This window comes from Pteropus vampyrus, unplaced genomic scaffold, assembly GCF_000151845.1.
Source record: "Pteropus vampyrus isolate Shadow unplaced genomic scaffold, Pvam_2.0 Scaffold20, whole genome shotgun sequence".
Taxonomy (NCBI): Eukaryota; Metazoa; Chordata; class Mammalia; order Chiroptera; family Pteropodidae; genus Pteropus; species Pteropus vampyrus.
Window position 1 is genome coordinate 3,799,223 of NW_011888801.1, and position 20,383 is coordinate 3,819,605.

General features: G+C 38.7%; 1 protein-coding gene across 2 annotated transcripts in view; it reads left to right on the forward strand.

Annotated features, from left to right (window-relative positions):
• The window catches only part of LRMDA (leucine rich melanocyte differentiation associated), a 999,992-nt gene extending 980,345 nt beyond the window's left edge, over window positions 1-19,647 (forward strand). Inside the window, exon 7 of one of the 2 annotated variants that reach the window (XM_023527874.1) lies at window positions 19,485-19,624. In XM_023527874.1, coding sequence (XP_023383642.1) covers window positions 19,485-19,564 — 80 coding nt within the window. In that variant the 3' untranslated portion in view covers window positions 19,565-19,624. Of the gene's footprint in view, window positions 1-19,484 lie in introns of both variants that reach the window. The other variant, XM_011355312.2, reaches the window with a different exon arrangement.
• Window positions 19,648-20,383: the final 736 nt, after the last annotated feature.

Genomic DNA, 20,383 nt, shown 5'->3' on the forward strand with positions numbered 1-20,383 from the left:
TTGTAGTATTACTAGGGAACTTGTCAGATATAAAAATTTTGGAGCCATGCCCCAGTGAAAACTTTGGAGGCAGACCCAGCAATCTGTGTTGCAACAAGCACTCCAGGTGACTCTGATGTTTGCTAAAACTGAAGAACCATTGATCTAGAACGCCTTCCACCTTTTCTGCTTTCCGTGTCATTTAGATTTTTTTCAAAAGGCTGGGTCAGTTTCATTGTAGAATGTCACACATTCCAGATTTTTCAGATTGCTCCATCATAACTTGATTTAGGTTTAATGTTTTGGCAAGCGTAGATGATGTTGGGTATGGTTCATCAAATTAAGAGGCACATGACATTTAACGATCTTTTTCGTAGTAATGCTAAGATGAATCAGTTGATGAATGTAGTTACCACTATATTGAGCCACTCAAAAGGTATATATTCCCCTTTATAATTATTAAGTATTCTAAACATGACAATCTAAGTATGTGTAAATATTTTCTTCCCCAATAAACTTTTACCCAATGATTGTAGCTTCCATTGATAATACTTGCCTGAAATACTGTATTGGAGTATGTGGTTTAAATTTCTAATTGTGTCACCTCTATTTAATTAGCTGGCATTCTTTAAATAAGAGCTTTCTTTCTTCCTTTGTATTTATTTGTTTATGTGTTTAAATATCATTATGAATGCATAGTTTTTTTAATTCAATGTGGCAAATTAATTAGTATTATTATTCTTTTGATAGTCAATAGTGCTGAATAGGGCTGGAGTGAGTTTCTTCAAGCCACCTTTTGTGTTCTTTTTCTTCTTTCTGTCCCAAGAGCTTTTAAGTTCACTTTATACATTTTCTGCCCACAAGCTGAATTAGCTACTCCCTCAAGGAACTATGGTTATTTTTTGTGGAAAATATCTTTTGTAAACCAGTATCTGGATGCTAGATGTTCTACACATATCTGTGCATGCACACATTCATACATATATAAGTTTTAATAATAATTTATTACAAATTCCTCCAATTTAAATTAGCAGAATTATCATCATCATGATCATCATAATTATCATCATCTTCTGTATTCGTTTTCTAGAACTGCCATAATGAATTATTACAAAATTAATGGCTTAGAACAACACAAAATCTTACAGTTCTGTAGATCAGAAGTCTAACATGGATCTTAATTGAGGTAAAATCAAGGTGTCCACAGTGTTGTCTTTCTTTCTGGAGACTCATAGGAAAAATCTCTTTTCTTGCCTTTTCTATTTCCTGGAGGCCTCTCACATTTCTTGGCTCCTGCCCTCTTTGTCAGCCTTCAAAGCCAGTGGCATTGCGTCTCTCTGATCATTCCTCCATGGTCATGTCTCCCTCTCTGACAACAGCTTTAAAAACCTTGTCCTTATTTAAGGACTCATAGGATTAGATCAAGCCCACCTAAATAGTCCGGAATAATGTCTCCATCCTAAGGTCCTACCCTTAATCACTTCTGCAGGGTCCTTTTTGCCATGTAAGCATATATACAGGTTTCAGGGATTAGAGTGTGGACATCCTGGGTACTGTTATTCTGCCTACTCACATTTTCCCTCATTCTTTGATTTCCATTCTGTCACAGTGCAATTCTTGAATTCCAACAACTTCTTAGATTTACACATTTTCTCTATACTACAATATAAACAAAATAATGAGAATTAAAACAGTGATAACACTAACGACAATAAGCCTGCTAAGTAAAGCTTGAGATTTCTTTGCCTTTTTTTTACTCAGTGTATATTTCACTCAGGTGTGTGGTTGAACTATTGTGTTCCTAATTTACTTTAATTTTTTTTCTGTGTCATTATGCTATTTGATATACAATTAGGTTCATTCTTCTAGTTTTATTTAGTTTTAGGGTTTACTTTTTCCATACTTTTTAATTTATTTTTTGAATAAGTAAAATATAAATATAAAAAGAGATATATTCAGCAACATCTCAGGCCCATTTTAATCTCCTGCACCGTATTTTCACCCTCCCACTCCATGTGGTCATTCTTATTAGTTTTTGGTTTATCTTTTCTATGTTTCTTTTTGCAAAACATATGAAGTTATGAATTTATTTTTTAAATCTTATTTTTCTTCTTTTCTACCCCCAAATAACTGAGTTTATGTACTTTTTCGCTTTTTGCATTTTTACTTTGCCTTATATCCTGCATCTATATATCTATATCTCTCCAACAGTATATCCTGGGGGCCACTCTATACGAGGTGGTCACAAAAATCTTGAAAGGAATAATTTCGCTTTTAAATATATCCTCTGTGTTTAACTTATTACAACATATGTTATATTTGTTACTTAACGACTAAAAAGAGAAATATAGATACAGAAAACATCTTTTTTTAATGCCTTCTACTCACCCTTCACTCCCCGAGGCAGAGCTAATCCTTTTTCTATGTTCGCATAACATTTTGTACGTAACATAATTATAGAAAACTTTTTTGCTCTTATTCTTATTTGACAAGTCCTCTCTCCCTTTCTGGCCTGTTCGTTGCTCAAATGTAGAAAGTATATCTCCCTTTCTTTCTTTATTTGGGATATCATTGATTGTGCCTGGCGCATAGTGTTTCCCCACTTGCCTGTTTTGCCTGAAATTCCATTAGAGATTTATTCAGTTGGTCTATTTTTAATGTATCTATTTTTTTAAATAAAATATTTTACCTGAAGTGATAAACTCTCTTTCATTGTCAATTATTAACATCCTAAAGTGAATTAGTTGATCAGAGAATTAGTTTCTTAGAAAAGGCATGAAAGGACAGGCATCTGAAAGAGGACAGTTATCTTTTTATTCCGGAATTGAAACCCCAAGAAAGGCAAGAGTTGGTGTGCGGGTCATAGACATTCTAGGAGAGAAAGAGGCAGACCAAGGAAAGGAAGAGAGGGACATGGAAAGGGAAGGGTCTATATTACTGTGCCAACTCTGTGAGCTATGCACAGCACAGAAAATCTGTTTAGATAATACTGGAACAGAAATAGCCCTCAAAGATTATTTTCTACAGATACTAAGAAACCAAGGCCTGGAGAAACCGAACAAGTTGCTCAGGACAGTTACTACAGACCAGGAACTGGAAATGAACCTTTGGACTCCACCATACTTCCCAAAGTGGCCAAGGCCTTCCTTGACCTTCCACAAGGGCACATGGTATACCCAGCAGGTATGGCCACTGTCCTGAGGGTGGAGAGGGGGTCTGAGCCTTCTCTTCTGTTAGAGCTCTTTGAAGCTGGGCTACTGCTCTCAGGACCAAAATGTATATCTGTCTTTCTTCACCTCCTTCAGTCAAGTCAGTTGTATTTGCAGAGGTACATTGTTCAGCCTCAGAGCATTGTTTAAATTTAAAATCAATAAAAAAAAAAAAAATGAGCCAGCAAGAGGCACAAACTGATTAAGTGCTATCTATATGAAGAGGTTTATCCTCTGCCACATTTCTATTGAAATTCTGAGAAATGTGAAGAGGATGGAACAAAGTGAAATTAACAATTATGTCAGATACCAAATATAGTAAGGCAACTGCATCTTTGGCAGGTAATAGAGAATTGGGTGACTTTGAGTTCCGATTTGGTATAAATGTCAACATATTCACACCTACTCACATACCACATGCCCATATAACACACTTGCACACAAAACACACACTTGTGCATGGGTACATATATACACACATGAATTTCTTTTTATTACTATAGAGATGTAACTCTTCCATCTGACAAGTTATCCTACATTTTTATTTTGATAAAAAAAAAATAACAGTAGAGGGGAGAAAATTCAATGAAAAAAAAATTCCCAATATATTGTCATATATTACTGGTTAGTTTTGGTGGTTAAGCAAATTATTTGAAAACAAAGAAGCCTTTCACAAAGCCTCTAAAATACAAAAGATTTAATAACATTTACATCTGTGTATCAGCCATGTCTGTAATATAAGTCATGAATAACACATAAACCAGAGCACGGAAAGAACAGAAGTGCTCACACATCATTTAAAATCCAACCCACCCCATCGTCAGTGGAATCAAATACACAGCAGGAGCAGTTCCAGTTGATACACACACAATATAGTCATTGAAAATGAAAACATATTAATTATGTTCCTTAAAGTTAGGAAAGAAATGGCAGAATTCACTAACCTGTTAAACTTTTCTGTTGAAATTCTGCACCAAAAAGTACATCATGAGTTGCTTCTTTATTTTTCTTAAAAAATTATGGAGCATTTGTATATATTTGTCTTGTTTTACTGTTCATTTAAATCTGCATTTGGGGCTCAGTCCCTACTCCTTGCTGTACTGAAAACAGGGGAAAGTTGGCTTAAGATGGATCCTTGTTACAAGTGAGTAACTCGCAAAAAGGAATTTATTGTTGAGCAATCGTATTTGAAAACAACAATACCTGCACAACTCCAGGTGGTATATGTGGAAATCCACACTGCTGGGAGAATAGCTGTTTATTACCAAAATCTAGAGATTATGTAACAACATGTTTGTTAAAGAAACAGGGAAATCCTTCCTTCTTCTGATTCAGATAACTCTCCGAGGCCCAAATTTGGAATTGTCTCTTCCTAGATCCATTCTTTTGGCTCCCATTAATTTCTGGCAATCTCCTGGGCTTTCTATATGTGCTGGCGAGATCCTCAAACTCAGTCATAGGGAACCTCTGGTGCCATGACAGAGAAGGACAAGTGGATGAAGAGAGGAACTAGATGGTTTTATGTGGGCGTTTGCATTTGATATCTGTTTTCACAGTTATCCTTTAAATCAGTGTTGTTGTTTTTTAAGGGGATGTTCAAATAATGTTAATTTTCCATTGGCACTTTTTGTTTGATGATTTTTACTTTTCTTTTTTTTTTTTTAACCTTTCTTCCCCTGGCCCTTGTTTTCCTTCTAGAGTCTCTAGGACTTATTCTGGTGGTGCCCGACCATTGCAGGTGGGCCCTGAACAGTTTAAAAGGAGCCCTGTAAATGTCGGGAACCCCTTCTTCTCAGTCTGTGTATCTCATTTCAGTGTGTAATTTCAAGCACTTGGTAGTCCTTACTGTAGCAAAAGGTTAATAGTCGTCTCTTTTTTACATGCTATAAATGCTCAATTTCTACAGACATTTTTTCAGGGCAAGTTGAGTGTAATTGCTAAATAATACAGTCGTTCTCATGTTAAGTGAGTAATACCTCTATTGTTACCAGTGCTTCTACCTACATGTGTATGCATGCGTGCGTGCGTGTGTGCACACGTGCGTGTGTGTGTGTAAGCAGGTATGGATGAAACATCCACTTGGGGGAAGCCACAGACACAGCATAGGATTTTGCACATTTATGCATTTGGGTTTTAAATGTTGTGCAGCATCCTGGGCCTCTTAGGCACTGCAGATTATGTATAATAGATGACCTGCATTTACAGAGATGTGTGCTATACAGATGTAAATGTTATTATAGCTTTTATATTTTATGTTCTTGTTGAAAGATCATTTTGTCTTTGAATAATATGGCCGTTCAATTTTTTTGGAGGGGAGGGGGTTATCTTTAAAAGAGAATATGAAATGGATATTGCACATCATATATTTCTTAAAAGTAATTTGGAATTTTAGGGTCTGGGATTGGGGCTGACTGATACACTGCCACAATGAGATATAACCCCTGGAAAATAACAGCACCAGCACATGCCTGCATCTGTCCAACCTCATAATTCACTTTCACATTGGATTATGGATGTCTGCGTTCAGTGAGTCTATCTTCCCTTTAGGTATTATTTCAGCCCTTTGAGATAATAAGGAAAGTTTAATTGCGTTGTTAATTGATTTTTTGCACAACATTATTACCTTGATTGATTGCAGAGTTGATGAAAATGTTAGACACAGGCAGCGTGGAGTATCAGCCTGGCTAGGAGTGGGAGCCTTGTGGAGAATAGATAACCTTGATGTTAAGAGCTATATCCTTCAGATATGTCTTCCCTTGACATATTGATGGCCCTTGAAAAGGGAAAAGCTGATTGTATGCAGAATGCAATCATTAAACCCACTTCAGCTTGCTGTTGATTAATTTGTTTTTTCCTGAAGGATCTAGTTATAGGGAAGGCCTCACTTATACCAACAGCAGCCATTTTTTAGGCTCCAGACTGTGCTTAACCCTCTAGGGGAAGAGAAATAATGAGGCTGGTGTGGCTGAGTCAGGAAGATGATCTTAGGTTGTTCAGAGTGTGGACTTGATGCTCTCAGACATCTTCACCCTTAGGAACACTATTTTCTCAACCATACTGTTTATTTTTCCCCAAATACCAAGTCATTCAAAATGCCAAGGCTAAGGAGCCTTTCACTGAGACCTGCTATAGAATGATTTGGAAACTTTGCGATGCCCAGGAGAGTTTACTGACCAGGCTTCTTCTAGTGGTTTCTAGAGAAGACATGGCACTCAGGATTTTTTATTATATGTTAGGTAAAAGCTTGCATAAATTTGCTCCCATGATCGAACAGTAGATTCTTATTATTATGAATTAGTGTTTTAATTTGTGTGGGGGGATGATAAGAAGGGATTTCTGTAGACAGTTATTATATTTTCAATTAGTTCTCTCCCTGGCCCAATATAATTCTTTCCAGGAAACATTTATCGATAGCTCTCATAGTTACTATAGTTCAGAGCCATTCTCATGGTATCGAAAATCAGGTTGATTGATCAGCTGGTTGGCTGATTGATTGTTTAGACTTCTGCCCTGATTCCCTCCCCAATACCCACACCATGTTATCCATAGCAGCCCAACCCTGGATAGAGACTAAGAGGGCCAGCCCTATAGGAAAAGGAGTTGGCTTTGTCCATTACAGAAGAATGGAGGCTCATATATGTGCAGGAATTCTAGAGAGCCTCTATCTTCTAGGGAGAGTGGGTGGCTTCCCCCTTCCCCTCTCCCTGTACCAGCTTCTACGCTTATTCTTCATGGAGCACTCTGATTACTTTTGCCTCCTTCTTCCCTCTGTGCCTGTCCCTAATATTTATTTAAACCAAATTTTAAATGTATAGCATTGTTGGAGGCCTACCAAGAATTATATCATCTTCCTGGAGTCCTAAGCCCCCCCCCAACCCCCCAGGAGAAGTCATATGGGCTTTGGGGCAGAAGAGAAACAACTCAGAATTTCCTAGAGCTATAGAGTACCCTGTAGATGGAATTCACGGTATGGTCCAAAGCAGTTTCTTCCCAGTCAGCCCCACCTCCCCCTCTATTCACAGTCTTTCTTCTGTTGAACTAACGACTGGCGCTCAGGGAGTCTAATATTCACAGAGTCTTGGCCCTCAATTACCTTAATGGCTTATAATGAGATTTTGGCCAAGTAGCAGGTAGCAGGTTATTACTTCCTGCTCAGCGTGGGCAATGTCTACGCTGTTAATTTGTGTTGCCGAATGTGGCTCAGAGCTGGGCATCAAACTGTCAGGGCCAGATGTATTCTATTAGGTGCAAGGCTCACATTGGCTCATGGGCAATTTTTTTCCAATATGGAGGCATGTTACCTCACCACAGGGTGAATCCTGACAAATTCAAGCCAGCCAAATTAAAGGGGGTAATATTGCAAGCTATCAAAGTAGTATGTTCCAGAGACAGATAACACCTGGTACCACCCACTGTCAGCAATGTCTCTCTGACCCGGGCCATTCCATCGATAGGCAAAAAGTACAACCCTCTTAATATAGCTGGAGAGACTGTGGTGCCTTCATTAAGTTTTAATAAGCCTGACCCTTATGAAGGTCCTTATAATATGTTCATATACTATGTACTTTGTCTTTATCCTGGGCAAAAAAAAAAAAATTAATTAATTAATTAGTAATAATAATAATAGAAAATGTACAAGAGGTTCTTAGTGCTTTTATAAAATGCTTTGTGCTATTAATTGTTAACCTATAGTTTCTTTCATTAGCATTAGCATATATATGTACTTTTTTTTTTTAATGTAGGTTAGAGGATGGGGAGCTGAAAACCAGGAAATAATGAAAATATTTTGGCACTTGGCCGTGAGATTTGCTATTGCTCAAGAATTATACAGCACTTTCTTCCATGACAGACTTTTCGTTATTTTTTGTAATGCAAACTTTTTCAGTTAGATCATATATCAGTAGATTCCTTTTGTTTTCTTTTTAGAGAAAGCAATTTATAGTGTCCTGGAATTAGGAAAGATTACAGTAATATCAGTACAAGAAAAGTTTATTTGGATTCTAATGAAGGGTAGACGGAGGCTGGACTAATGCGCCCAAAGAAGGAAGGTCTTTTCCCTAGTCCCTGCAGGGTTTGAACTACGACAATCCGACTTGTTACTGGGTCTGCTTAATTTAATTTGAGAGGATAATTATTTTTTAACTTGAAATTAAAAAAAGAAGAAGAAGAAGAAGAAGCAACTTGTCTTTATTTTCAATGACTCTCTTGAGAAGTTTTTGCCTGAAGAACCAGACAGAGCTGTGGAGGTTTTCCCCACTTTTGATGTGAGCTTTCTAATAGGAATAGATCTGAAAACCTAAAATAAATTTCTGCTTGAAAGCAAAGCCAAAGTTCCCATTCAAACTCTGCATGAGGGCCCCCACTGCTAAGATTTGTTCGTATAAGATTCTGTCATTTTAGAGGGAGGCTAAAGACTTTCTGGGAAATTTTTTCTGCAATTTTTTTTTATCTTATTCTTCATAAATTATAGTTTGTAGGTTCAATTCTATTCTACTTATCTAAAACCTCTTTTCTTCTTTCATATAATCTATCCATTGCTTAAATTTAAACTCATATTTTTTATTTTATATTAAAGAGCTGCAGCAACCTTTTATTATCTTTTTTTTTTTTTTCTTACGTTGAGGTACCATTTGTTTTCAACTGTTGGGCAGACAGTGAAACCTCTTTTTCCTAAAACTCAACAAACTTTAGGATCCTCAGCAACCAGATTTTTTATCTGAGAATTTGAGTGGTCTTGACTTTATAAGAATAAAAGCTAATGTCAAGAGTTATATTTTTTCAAAAGGAGAAAAAGGAGCCTTTTAAGTTGTCCTAAACAGTGTTTCTTAAAGGTTGGTCCCCAATCAGCAGCATTACTGTCACCTGGGAACCAGCAAAAATGCAAACACTTGGCCCCTACTCAGATCCACTTAATGAGAAACTCCAGGGATGGGGCACAGCAATTTGTTTTAACAAGGCTTTCAGGTGTTTCTAATACATGGGCAACTTGGAGAACCACTGTCATGGGGATAATCCATGCAATTCCTCTACATTTAAATTTCCAAGAATGTTTAACACTGGAGTGCAGACAAAATACTCTGAGAAATTTTATGTAGTCCACACACACACACAAAAATTATCGAGTACCTACATGTCCTAGGCTCATGAAGTATGGATAGAAAGCTGTCATCTCCATCCTTTCGCACATATGTAAGGAGACCCTAAGACCCTGAGAAACAGACAATGAGCAGTCTTCCCACTGCAGCTAAACTCCCCAACTGTATCGTCCTCACTATAACTGCTTGAAGAAGTACTCAGGTGTGGTCACTATGGTGTCATGTATGAGGGAAGATTCAAAAATGGTTGCTAGTGAAAGATAAGTTAATGAGTTAATTTAGTCAATTACCTGGAACCCAATATTCCCCTAGTGTCTGGTCAATCACATGACTTTTCTATAAGGGAAGGAAGTGTGTGAGAGCCATTTTATACTTGCTTCACTGACCCCTTGAGAAGTCTCTCAGCTGAAATGGAGAGCCACACCTGGACTCAGCTCAGTCCCCTAGTCTATTAACATCAATTATTTTTACTCCCTTCTCCGATTGAACCTACTTGTTTGTTTTAATTCTAGAAAATTCTAATTTAAAATGCCATTTTCTGGAATGCCATGCCTTTATTTGTTTCTTTGTTTGTTTGTTTGTTTGTTTAAATAATATGCTTAAAATTCTGGGAAACCCATGAGTACCTCTTTCCTCCTGTGAGGTGGTCATTTGTTATTCTCAGCATGAAAATAATCACTGGCTCATGTGCCAGAGACTACTGATGGTGACTGAATGATGACTGAACAGAAAATGGAATTATTATTTTATCTTTGAGTAGCTTCTGCCTCTCTTTTCTGATTAATCTGGGCCAGGCAGTCTAAGAGGGAAGACAATGGCTGGGTAGGTTTGGGGCAGGGAGGGCCTTAAAAGGAGGCAGCTGTGGTTTCCATTGATGGAGTACACCCACCTTTTATATGTCTTATTGATCCAATTTTATTTTTTATTTTTATGCTGTTGGTTTTTTTTTTTTTATGTTTTCAATTACCAAATGATGATTGGTAACTCCTGTTGGGTGGCATAACTTCTTTTCGGACTTCCATGGTAAAAATGATCTTCTAAGAAATATAGGAATGTATCTTTGTTATTAGTTTGCATGCTTCTTTACATTTATGTGGGTGATATGCAAAAACCCCCAACCCCTGAGCCTGGAAGATTAATTAGAGCAATTGATGGTAAAGAAAATCAGTCCCTGAAATCGAGGCCAGAGGAGCCCAAAAGGGGGGCGTCTGGTAGCCCCATTCTCTTCAGCATAAATTGAACAAACATGACATATTGATCATTGCGGAACCTATAATTGGTGACCAAAAGCACAGTGTGTCTTTAATGACCCTCCCTGAATAGTTGCCATCATTTTTTTTTAAAGGAAGCTGCTGTTTTTCCTAAATTCATGCTGCCCTCTAGTGGCAATGCTCCCAACTTAAGAGGGAAGGTGGAAAAGATAAATGTGGAGCTAATAGTGGGAATGGTGGATGTAGTGCAGGGGTGGAATTTTTCTTTTTTTTCTCTCACCTATTTGAAAGATTTCTGAGTCCCTCTGTCAAGACCCAAGAAAGAAAAATGAAACTATAACACTTGACCACTGTCCTGGTGTATGTGACATCCGTCAGTGAGCATTGCTGAAGGAAACTTCACAAATCTTAACTGATTTGCATCCCATCTTGGCATGCACTTTAGAATCCAGCTCATCTCAAACCCATTAAACCCCACACAGAGTACAGAGATGAGGGAGAGAGGAATACACTCACACCAAATAAGCCTTGAAAATTCAAGTTTCTCCCTTAGGAAAGGTAGGTAACAGTCAGCCTAAAGTCAGGGTTTGTTGGTGATCTCGACGTTCTGTCCTGACTTATAGGCAGTGTCCTATAATTCAGAACTAGCTGAATTGTAGAAAGGTAAACTTGGATAGGTGTCAGATCTGGTACCGTGACCCTGACCTTGGGAAGCTACTTTGAACCTCCTTTTCCTCTACACAATGAAGAGATTACCCAAAATGAAGATTTTTAAAGTCTGTCCTCGTGAGTATTATTTGACAGAGGTAAAGGGCATACTTTTAAAGAAAAATTTCCCAATTCTGTGTTTAAGTTTATTGGAAAGTATAACAAAACAATAAAGTATCATATAGGAGTATATAAATAAATCATTATTTAAGAAGTCAGAGTAAAAAGTGTTTCTGGCTTCATTTTAAGCTGGTACAAAATGTCACCTGAGGAGAAAAACAAAAATTGGGATGACTAAGAAGATTTAGCAGTGTTTTTTCAGGTCAGGGGGTAGATGTTGTTAGAGCAAGGACATATTTACTACGGCATTTGATCTCTGATATGCATATGTTCTTATTTGATTAAAATACAGCATGTATAGAGATAAGAGCCACTCATATTAATGTTATTCCAAAAAGGGAGCAAGTGAGCTCCCCACAGACCTAGGATTCTTTCTTAGCAGTCTCCGCTTACCCACACCACCCCCAATACAAAGAAAGGAATTCAAAAAACATTGACATCTCAGGAAAAGCATATTGACCATTTTCTTTCCAGGATTCACATAATGGAAACATCCACTGCCAGGTAACTTTTAAATCTGTCAGCCTAGTATTTCTTCAATGTGGTAAGGACTTAGAATGGCCTGATCAGTTCTGTGTTTGGACATGGCATCTGCAACCTGAATGCAGGAACCAGGGGCTCAAGGTGGGACAGCGAAGCTGGTTACTAAGGATCCACTCAAAGATGCAATTATGTCCCAGTCTTGGACCAGCTTTTACATTTCCCACACAGATTATCGAGGGAAAAACTTGCCCAGCATTTCCCACCTCTGTCTCATCTTCTAAAATGACAAGCCTCATTTCAGCTACCCCCTAGAGCCTGGAGTGTATTTTCCACAGGCTCTGGCTCATCACATGTCAACTTGTCTGCCCACTCACGTGACCATTTGTGCAACCTTCCCTGGGCGGGGAGGCTGGCTTCTCAGCTGTGCATTCCTATCACCTTCAGTACAGATTTTGCCGAGATCCTTTCCCTGCTGACTGGCTTCCTTCCCCTGCTTTCTCTTCCTTGCAAAGACGCTGGTGCGACTTGACAAAGCCCAGCGTTTGTCTAAGCAGGCTATGTAATCTGTTCTTTCTTGGTGGAAAGTTTAACCCTCCATCAGGCCTCACTGCAGGGGACTGAGCATTGGGGCCAGATGCCCTTTTCTGAAAAGAATATGTTGCCTGGCATTTGTGTCATCTTTCTTTCAGGATATGGAAGCATCCTAACCCTTGATTAGGTGGCCCATACTGTGTTTTTTGACTGGTGTTTAATAGAAAGCAGCATGTTATAATCCCACAATTTGGATCTTACCATGCAACCAGAGTATTTACTTTTGTCTTACATACTCCTTGTGCTAAGAAATGAATAAAAGCTATCATTTACTTTAATTTATAATAAACATTGCTGGTAAAAATAATCAACCTGAAACAAAACTGATAGCAACTAAAGCTGTACATAATGTAATTTATTATGGATGAAAATAGACTAAAATTTATATCTTGTTGGTATATTGAAAATTGCACAAATTCATGGGGAGGAATTCACCTTGGTAGAAATAATGAAAACAAAATAAGATTGAAATGAAGTAAAATTACACACAATAAAATGTGCTGACTAAACTTTAATAGAAGACCTAAGTCTTCCTGTCACAATTTAGATCTGTAAAATTTTACTCAAGGAAATGTGACTTTGTAAGATACATACTTTCAAAGATTTAGAAGACATAATCAGTAAAATTTAATATTTGGTAAATTCTGATTGTGGAATTTAAACTTAATGTAAAAATTACATGGAAAAGAATTGATCTCGTTGAAAATGAATTCAATAAAATAAAAATAAAAATGTTAAAAATAGGATAGTTTGAATTTAAAAATTCAGGAATTATATTTACTAAGTGGAGCTTGCTATAAATAATGCTTTCTGAAAGAAAAATTACTAGTTTACATGTTTATATTCATAAGCCTGAATCCAAAACATCTTTGGGGTCAAATGGCAGAATTCTAATGTCCACCATTGCAAAATATCAGGGTCAGCATGGTGGAGCCAGAATACCTCTTGTGGGTTTGTTTTATGTAATAAAGAAGAGTTCAAAAGTCACTCATTTGAGACACTTGGAAGCATCCCTTGGGCAGTACTGTTGGGAGTGACCACTGCAGTATTTAGCAAGGACAGTATGCCCCTCAGTCCATGATGAAGACAGGAAGAGGCCCTTACAGACCTTGTGGTTAGCAAGCTCTGCGAGACCCTCGCATCCCATTCCAACCCGAGATGCAGATTATAAACTGAGACACTTGGCCTGAAGTCACACTCAGCTAGTTTGAAAAGGAAGTCTCACTTTCTTCTTTGCCTTCTTTACCCTCCCCGGACCAGGTGGAGAGCCTTTCCCCATTTTATTCCCAGCCTGAGGCTTCTGAGATAGGTCTGCAGAAGAAGCAAAAATATGCCCAGCATGGAGTACAGACAGTGTTCTCCTTCCACAAAAACTGCTTCCAAGCAACCCCTTCCTTTAAGACCTTTTAAAATCTCTCTTCTTTTCGTTTTGCCTTACTTAGTATTTAAGTAGCTTACACTGAAGGAGGATGTTGTGTTAGGCGCCTGTAATTCCGCAGGCTGTGCTAAATCCTCTGTGATATCCACAGCAGAGCTGATAGCACATCACACAGACTGACCTCTGGGTACTGCTCCAGCCACTTCTCAAGATCATAAAACATGGGTGTTTATTCCTGCCCCCGGTCCCAGTTTACTCACAGCCTGCACATAACAAAGAGCGAGGAATGTGCTTTCTGGGGAATGTCTTTTCCTGTGTATGATGTTTACAGCTCTTAACACTGGATGATAATGTTCAGTTCGCTTCTCTCTTTCCAGCCAGACATTGTGATTGCTTTGTTTTCATGGGAGAAAAATGTTCAGCATAAAAACAACACTGTTGTCTAGGAATTGAAGCCGTTGCCTTCTGTTACTTTGCCCCCTTCTTTAATAAAGCAAATATTTAAGCTATATGTATTCTTAAAGCATTTCAAACATCTGTAGTCTTACCAGAGGTTAAAGTATGAGTGTTCAACAATTGAAATTGTTGAACTTTGTGTATTTTGTTTAAATTGTATATTGATAACAATTTTAGCAGTATTAATTAATCTATTCAACGTATATTTACTGAATACCTCCTCTGTTCTAAGTACTGTTTCAGGCGCTGGGTATTAGAAATTGGGGAGGAGTTAGTATTGTAAATGTGACATGTGAACAAGTATGTATAGTATCACATGGAAGCATAGTTCCAGAACCTTCCACAATAGACCAGAAAGACTCTCCAAATACTCTTTTCTTCTCTGTCACCCACCTCTTCACAACACTGTTGTTGCTATTTTCAGAGGCCATAAAGAGTCTAGTTTTTTCCTTTACTCATACAGATTGGAGAGCAAGAGTTCCTCGAGGAGCCCTCTGTCCCTTGTCTGTTTTGTAGCACTGCCTAATTATAAGCTCCTAGTGATCACAAACATTAAAATCTGTTTGTCATTACACAGCTACACTTAACAAACATTTGTGATAATAGCATTTAAAATGATGATTACTGAAACTAATATTAATAATGATAACAAGATTGATACTTTATTTTACAAATATGGATTTATTGGTCCAACCTGTAATGCATCATCCAATAAGTTCGTATTGGTATAAGTAAAAACTATATTTTTTCACAACTAAAATACAAATGGTAGACCTCCGACTCTGATATTTAGTCTTTAGTTCTGTTGAATATAGTTATGAGATTGAAATCAAAGCTAGTAGGACATAGGCTAGTTAATGGTGAGCACTTTCCAGATGAGTATGAAACACAGGTTACAGAGAAGTTAGTGGAAATTCTTTCCTTGGGGGTTATGAGGTCCAACAGAGCTCCCCTTCTATATATTATGGGAATGAGCTGGATGGGTTTCAAAAGCTTAGTCCAAATCAAATTTTTCATTAACTGACCATTGGATCTGCCTGCTACATCAGGCAACATTGGACCCGACATCCTCATCTTCATAAGGGAGACATTTGAAAATACTAATTTATCTATTTCAGAACTAAGAAGAACCTCTGAGATTATCTGGCCCCTTGCCCTTATTTTACAAATGGGGAGACCAGCCTTGTGAGGAAAAGTGACACAAACATGGTCATAAACTGTTAGGGGCAGAGCTGGGTTTATACACAGAGAGTTTTCTTCTCTCCTAATGGAGTCTCTAACAGCATCCCTGTGATCAGAGCCTTGCATCCAAAAAAGAGGCTGATTCCCACACCCTCAGGCAGCCCCAAGGTTGTAACTTAACCTGCATAATTTGAATATCCATTCCAGAGGGGGGAAACATTTAAAAGATAAAGGACCTCTTTAAAATAGTTTCTTCCCAATACATTTTTTTTTTCATAATTATAGTTTTAAGAACTTATGGTGATGGCAGAGCTGGCTACTTAAGAAAAATTAGGAGTCTCATTTGGCAGGAAAGGATTTCCCAGGGGGATAACATGCTGTCATTTGGAGGGGGGGGGGGTGGCTAAAAAGAAACTGCGTACAGACAGCTACACATTGTCTTGATGCACTGCAAGCCTGTTTCACTTATTATGGCCAAAGCCAGATATTTTAATTAAAAACACTACGTATGCCATTAAATGTGTTGTTCCCCCTCCAGTCCCAAGACATTATAGTTCTAGGAGATACAAACAAATGAATGCATTGCAGATATACATGGAAACCGCCACCTACTGAGTCAAAACCAGCGGGTTCCCAAATTCCAGTCCCTGAGTGCCTCCCCATCAAAATGTTCTTTGCAAGCAGACTGTTCCCTCCGTAATTTTCACAGTTTATGGCAGTTGTACTCACCGGAGAAGGAGGGCCATGGGGAGAGCAAGAGAAAGAGAAACATACCACCACCTCAATTTATGAGCAGATCCTATGATTTCACAAATAACCTCTGTGATAAATAAAGTGCTGTGGCCGCACATGGCACTGTACTCCTCCACTCCCCTTCTTATTAATGTTATTTGTTTGTTTGTTTATTGAGCATAAAAGTTCCATTTGGGGGATTATCATTTCCCAACTGTGAGCTCAGCTTGGGTGAGAGTCTCAACAGAGGCAACATTTGCTGAATTTATGCAATTGCAGGCAGTTCAGGTTTAAAAATTTCAGCCTGATTTTAACCATTGGTAGCCAGACCACCTTTCTCCCCAGAGGAGCACCAGCAGCTGGATTTCATTTGGGGCTGCCAGGCCATCTCCGTGCAGTTCTGGAGCAGCCCTCAGACTGAGTGCCTTCCCTTTAAGGGTTTTATTCAAGGAGACAGCTCCTCACACGTTGGCACTCTAATCACCTCAAGTAGCCAAGATATCAGGGCGGGGTGGGCTGAGTGGGTCCTCCTGCAAAGTCCAAATTTAGCTTGACTGAGGTTATCCTTAGGTCTCTTGACCCCAGTGCTCTGACAGGACAGGGCTGCCAGGAACTTTATAACAACAGCGAGTTTTGTTATGATGTTTAGGGAGAAATTTTCTGCAGGGGCAGGCGGAGAAGACCCTAAGTGATATGGAGTGATGTCAGCTTTCGTTAGAGCAGCAGACAGCATTAGAATATCCTTGGCATAATATGGCACTGGTATCTCTGTCAGCATCTCTGTTTTCTGTCACCACACACAATCCTGGGCCTGTCTCAAGCCCTGACAGTGTCTTTTCAGATCAGGTTATTGCCAGCGCAGAGACTAGCTCTGCTCCCCACTACACAGACCCTTTGTTTGAAGTCTGCCCTTTTGTCATTAATGTACTTGATGTCTATTTAAATCTGACGGTGAGTGTGGTATCCGTTTTCCCATCAAGAGATCATTGACAATATTAATACCTCATGTCCTTGCCTCATTTCCCAAGCTCTGACACCTCACTGCAGTCTCCTGCATTCATCAAACAGCGCTCTCTCACCAGGATATCTATAAAGAGTCTTGCTTCCAGGCCTAAAGGAACAGGGCAGGCTTTAAAACAGACTTTTATCAATGCCGACCAGAAAGAAGGCCTGGGGAACGTGGCTCAGACACTTCACCTCTTTCTTGTTAGGGCCCATGTTCCAGGATATACGGCCTATTTCCAGAATATTTCCAGCCTATGTCCAGGTTACATTTAGGCAAGATATGGAGATGATGTTTATCATGGAGAACGGGTAGAGAAAAGAAATTCAGTCTTGAATGTACTGGGAAGTTTATAGCAGAGAATGAATGTACCCACTGGTGGGTGGTGTGTGTGCGTGTCTGACTTTCATTCTTTCACTTAAGAGAAAGGCTGTTCTTTATGATATGTGACAGCCTTTTCCATTCCTTTTTATAAAAATTCATGTAGTCTTGGTACTGTAGAAAGAAATGAACATCCCCCTGCTTCATTCTCTCAGTTTCTTGAAGTTGTATTTGAATCAATTATGTTTGAGGAAGCATCTTATAGATTTTCAGAAACCTCTAAGCACTCCCAACCAGACCTGTAGGAGATATGGTTGTTGGACCAGATCCTGGAGAGCCAAGCCCACAGAACGGTTCTGGCATTGGTGACAATATTAGTCCAACCCCAGGTGCTACATAATTCAGCACAAAAAGGGAACAGCTCACTGCCAACAGCCAGAAGAATCATTTTAGTCTGAAGAAAGGTCTCAGGGAGGTTTCATCCAAGCTCAGTGTTTCCAGGCACCAGACCAAAACTCAAAAACAGTAATTGAGGATGGGTGGCCAAGGAGAAAGCATAGCCAGGGGAGAAGTCTGGTCCACAGCAAACTTGCTCATAGGAGCACGGCAGAAAAGAGAAGTAATGAGGGCATGCCCAAGACCAGTTAGAGTCTGTGGAACAATGTCATCCTCCCCTATTGCTAATTCTTGGAGAGTCTGTAACCCCAGCAATCCCCAGCTTCCTCCTATGCCATCCAAACCAAGGAACATCTACCCTGTCCTTAAAAGTTTCTGAGAGTCACGTGTAGTCTTTATTTAAGAATAAGGCTTAAAGTTCTGCGGTGGAGAAATATCTCTTGTACAATCACAAAAATATTTACTACTTAGAACTTCTGATGTGAAGAACCTGGATTATTTCAAGTGCTAATTTATCCCAGATGAAAAATAGTTGGTGATTATTGGTTTCCTACTATCAAACTGATGGGGGGAAAAAATCCTCCATATAGATAGCTCTCTTTATAGGCAGATTTGAGGCTCATAAATTAATGTTTTGTGGACATCTAGTTTCTCGTTTTTTTTTTCCCGGTTATGCATGCATCAGAGACTCAAGTGCTATTAATAAGACAACTCTGTGAAGCTGAATTTTAGCTTTTCTAAAAGTAGAAGAAAATACAATGTTGTAAAAATCAAATTTTTATTTTGAATATTGTCTTACAACTTATTTTTCCTTAATAATCCCACAAAGCTTTCATAATAACTATGGCAGGTGACTTCGTATAGATATTTAGAATAAATATTGAGTTGATTAAAAGATTTGACCCAATTCTAGGGGCATTTTTCATAAGTAAGTCCTTGTCCTCCTATAATTCTCTTGAATGAGAAGAAAGCTGTATAGGAAGCCACATAATAAGTTAAAATAAAACTGAAGATGAAAATTAAATGCATTCCAACCTGAGAATACAGTTCAGGATGCCTATGAGAAAAAGCCATTTAATGTTGGAGACTCTTGTTACTTTCCATGTGGCATTTTGTCAACACCACCGCTCTCCTTAATCATCCGTTATGTGCCTGATGCCTCTTGGGATTTGAAAGGTTCTTTCTGGAAGTTAACAAAATGGTTCATGATAAAGGACTTGGAAATATTCACATTCTGGGAAGACTGTTCCACATTATTTGCTTGAGCTGGGGCCATGTTAAAACTCTTAATTTTCTATTTTTAGAAATTGCTAAGGGGACCTGGAGAAAGGAGAAGGTTAGGCTTTATTTTGAGGAGTAATTGGCCAAACTAGAAAAGTCTCTGGAATATGAAGAGACATCATGCAGGAACCATGTTATTCCTAGGAGCCTGTGCTCTGGTGACATTTTATTTGAATATCAAATCTGAGGACAAGAAAGTAGGGTCTCTCTCTCTCTGAGACTTAATTCATTTGCTGCCACCCATTGGTTTTAAGCTTGTGTTATGTTTCTGCTTTACAGAACCAATTGGTCCTTGCTATAATTGTGGTTCGTAATGATGTGTTCCCTTTTATTTTTCAGGTGTCCTGGGGAAATGTCGCTATGTTTACTATGGGAAAAACTCAGAGGGCAACAGGTTTATCCGAGATGATCAGCTCTGAAGGCAAGTTCTGTATGCCTTAACCTCTGTCATGAGAATAAAAGAAAAAGAGAAAGTGAAAATAAAGAAAAGCTAAAGAAAAAAAAATGGCCTGCATTGCATCCCTGTGGGAAGGCTATGACTTTAGCTTTTGGTACCTTCTGTTGACTTTGCCTGTCAACATCATCTTTCTGCCTTAGACTGAGTGGTCACATAGAGATTGACATGATTGCCCTTAAGCAGGTCTCATCCACCAAGGTGACAGACAGCAGCGGCAAAGCACCAGGGCTGACAAGATGAACACCATGATAGATTGCCTGGCCCCTCCACTGCTCACAGGGGAGCAGAGGTCACACCTGAGGCCTCTCTGAGCACGCTCAGTGGCTATAGCCAAGTGAGAGAGACTATGTCCTTAGCTTGCCTATTGAGTAGAGATCTCTTTGATACCATTGTGCTGTGGGTTTATTTTTAGAGAAATAATTGTAGTTTAGATGAAGCCCATGCTCTTTTATTCCTCTTAAATCTTAATTTCTTATATTCTGTGTAACCTCCTGCCCCCATCCTTTAGCATCTTTATCACAAGCAATGCATTTTAGTTTGCAGATTTTCAGAGAGCAGAAGGTATATGTTCCCAGCCAGGCCATAGGTTTATGGCTGGCTTCATGTTGTTACAATTTCTGAATTGGAACAAATAGCCTTCGTAAATCTCTGTGTTCATTTCTAAATCCACTTCTTGCCCTGAATACTAGACAGTGTCAGACATCTTTCCCAGCACCAGGTTCTGGCTGCACCAGGAACTTCTATTTATTTAATTATTCATTCATTCATTCATTCATTCATT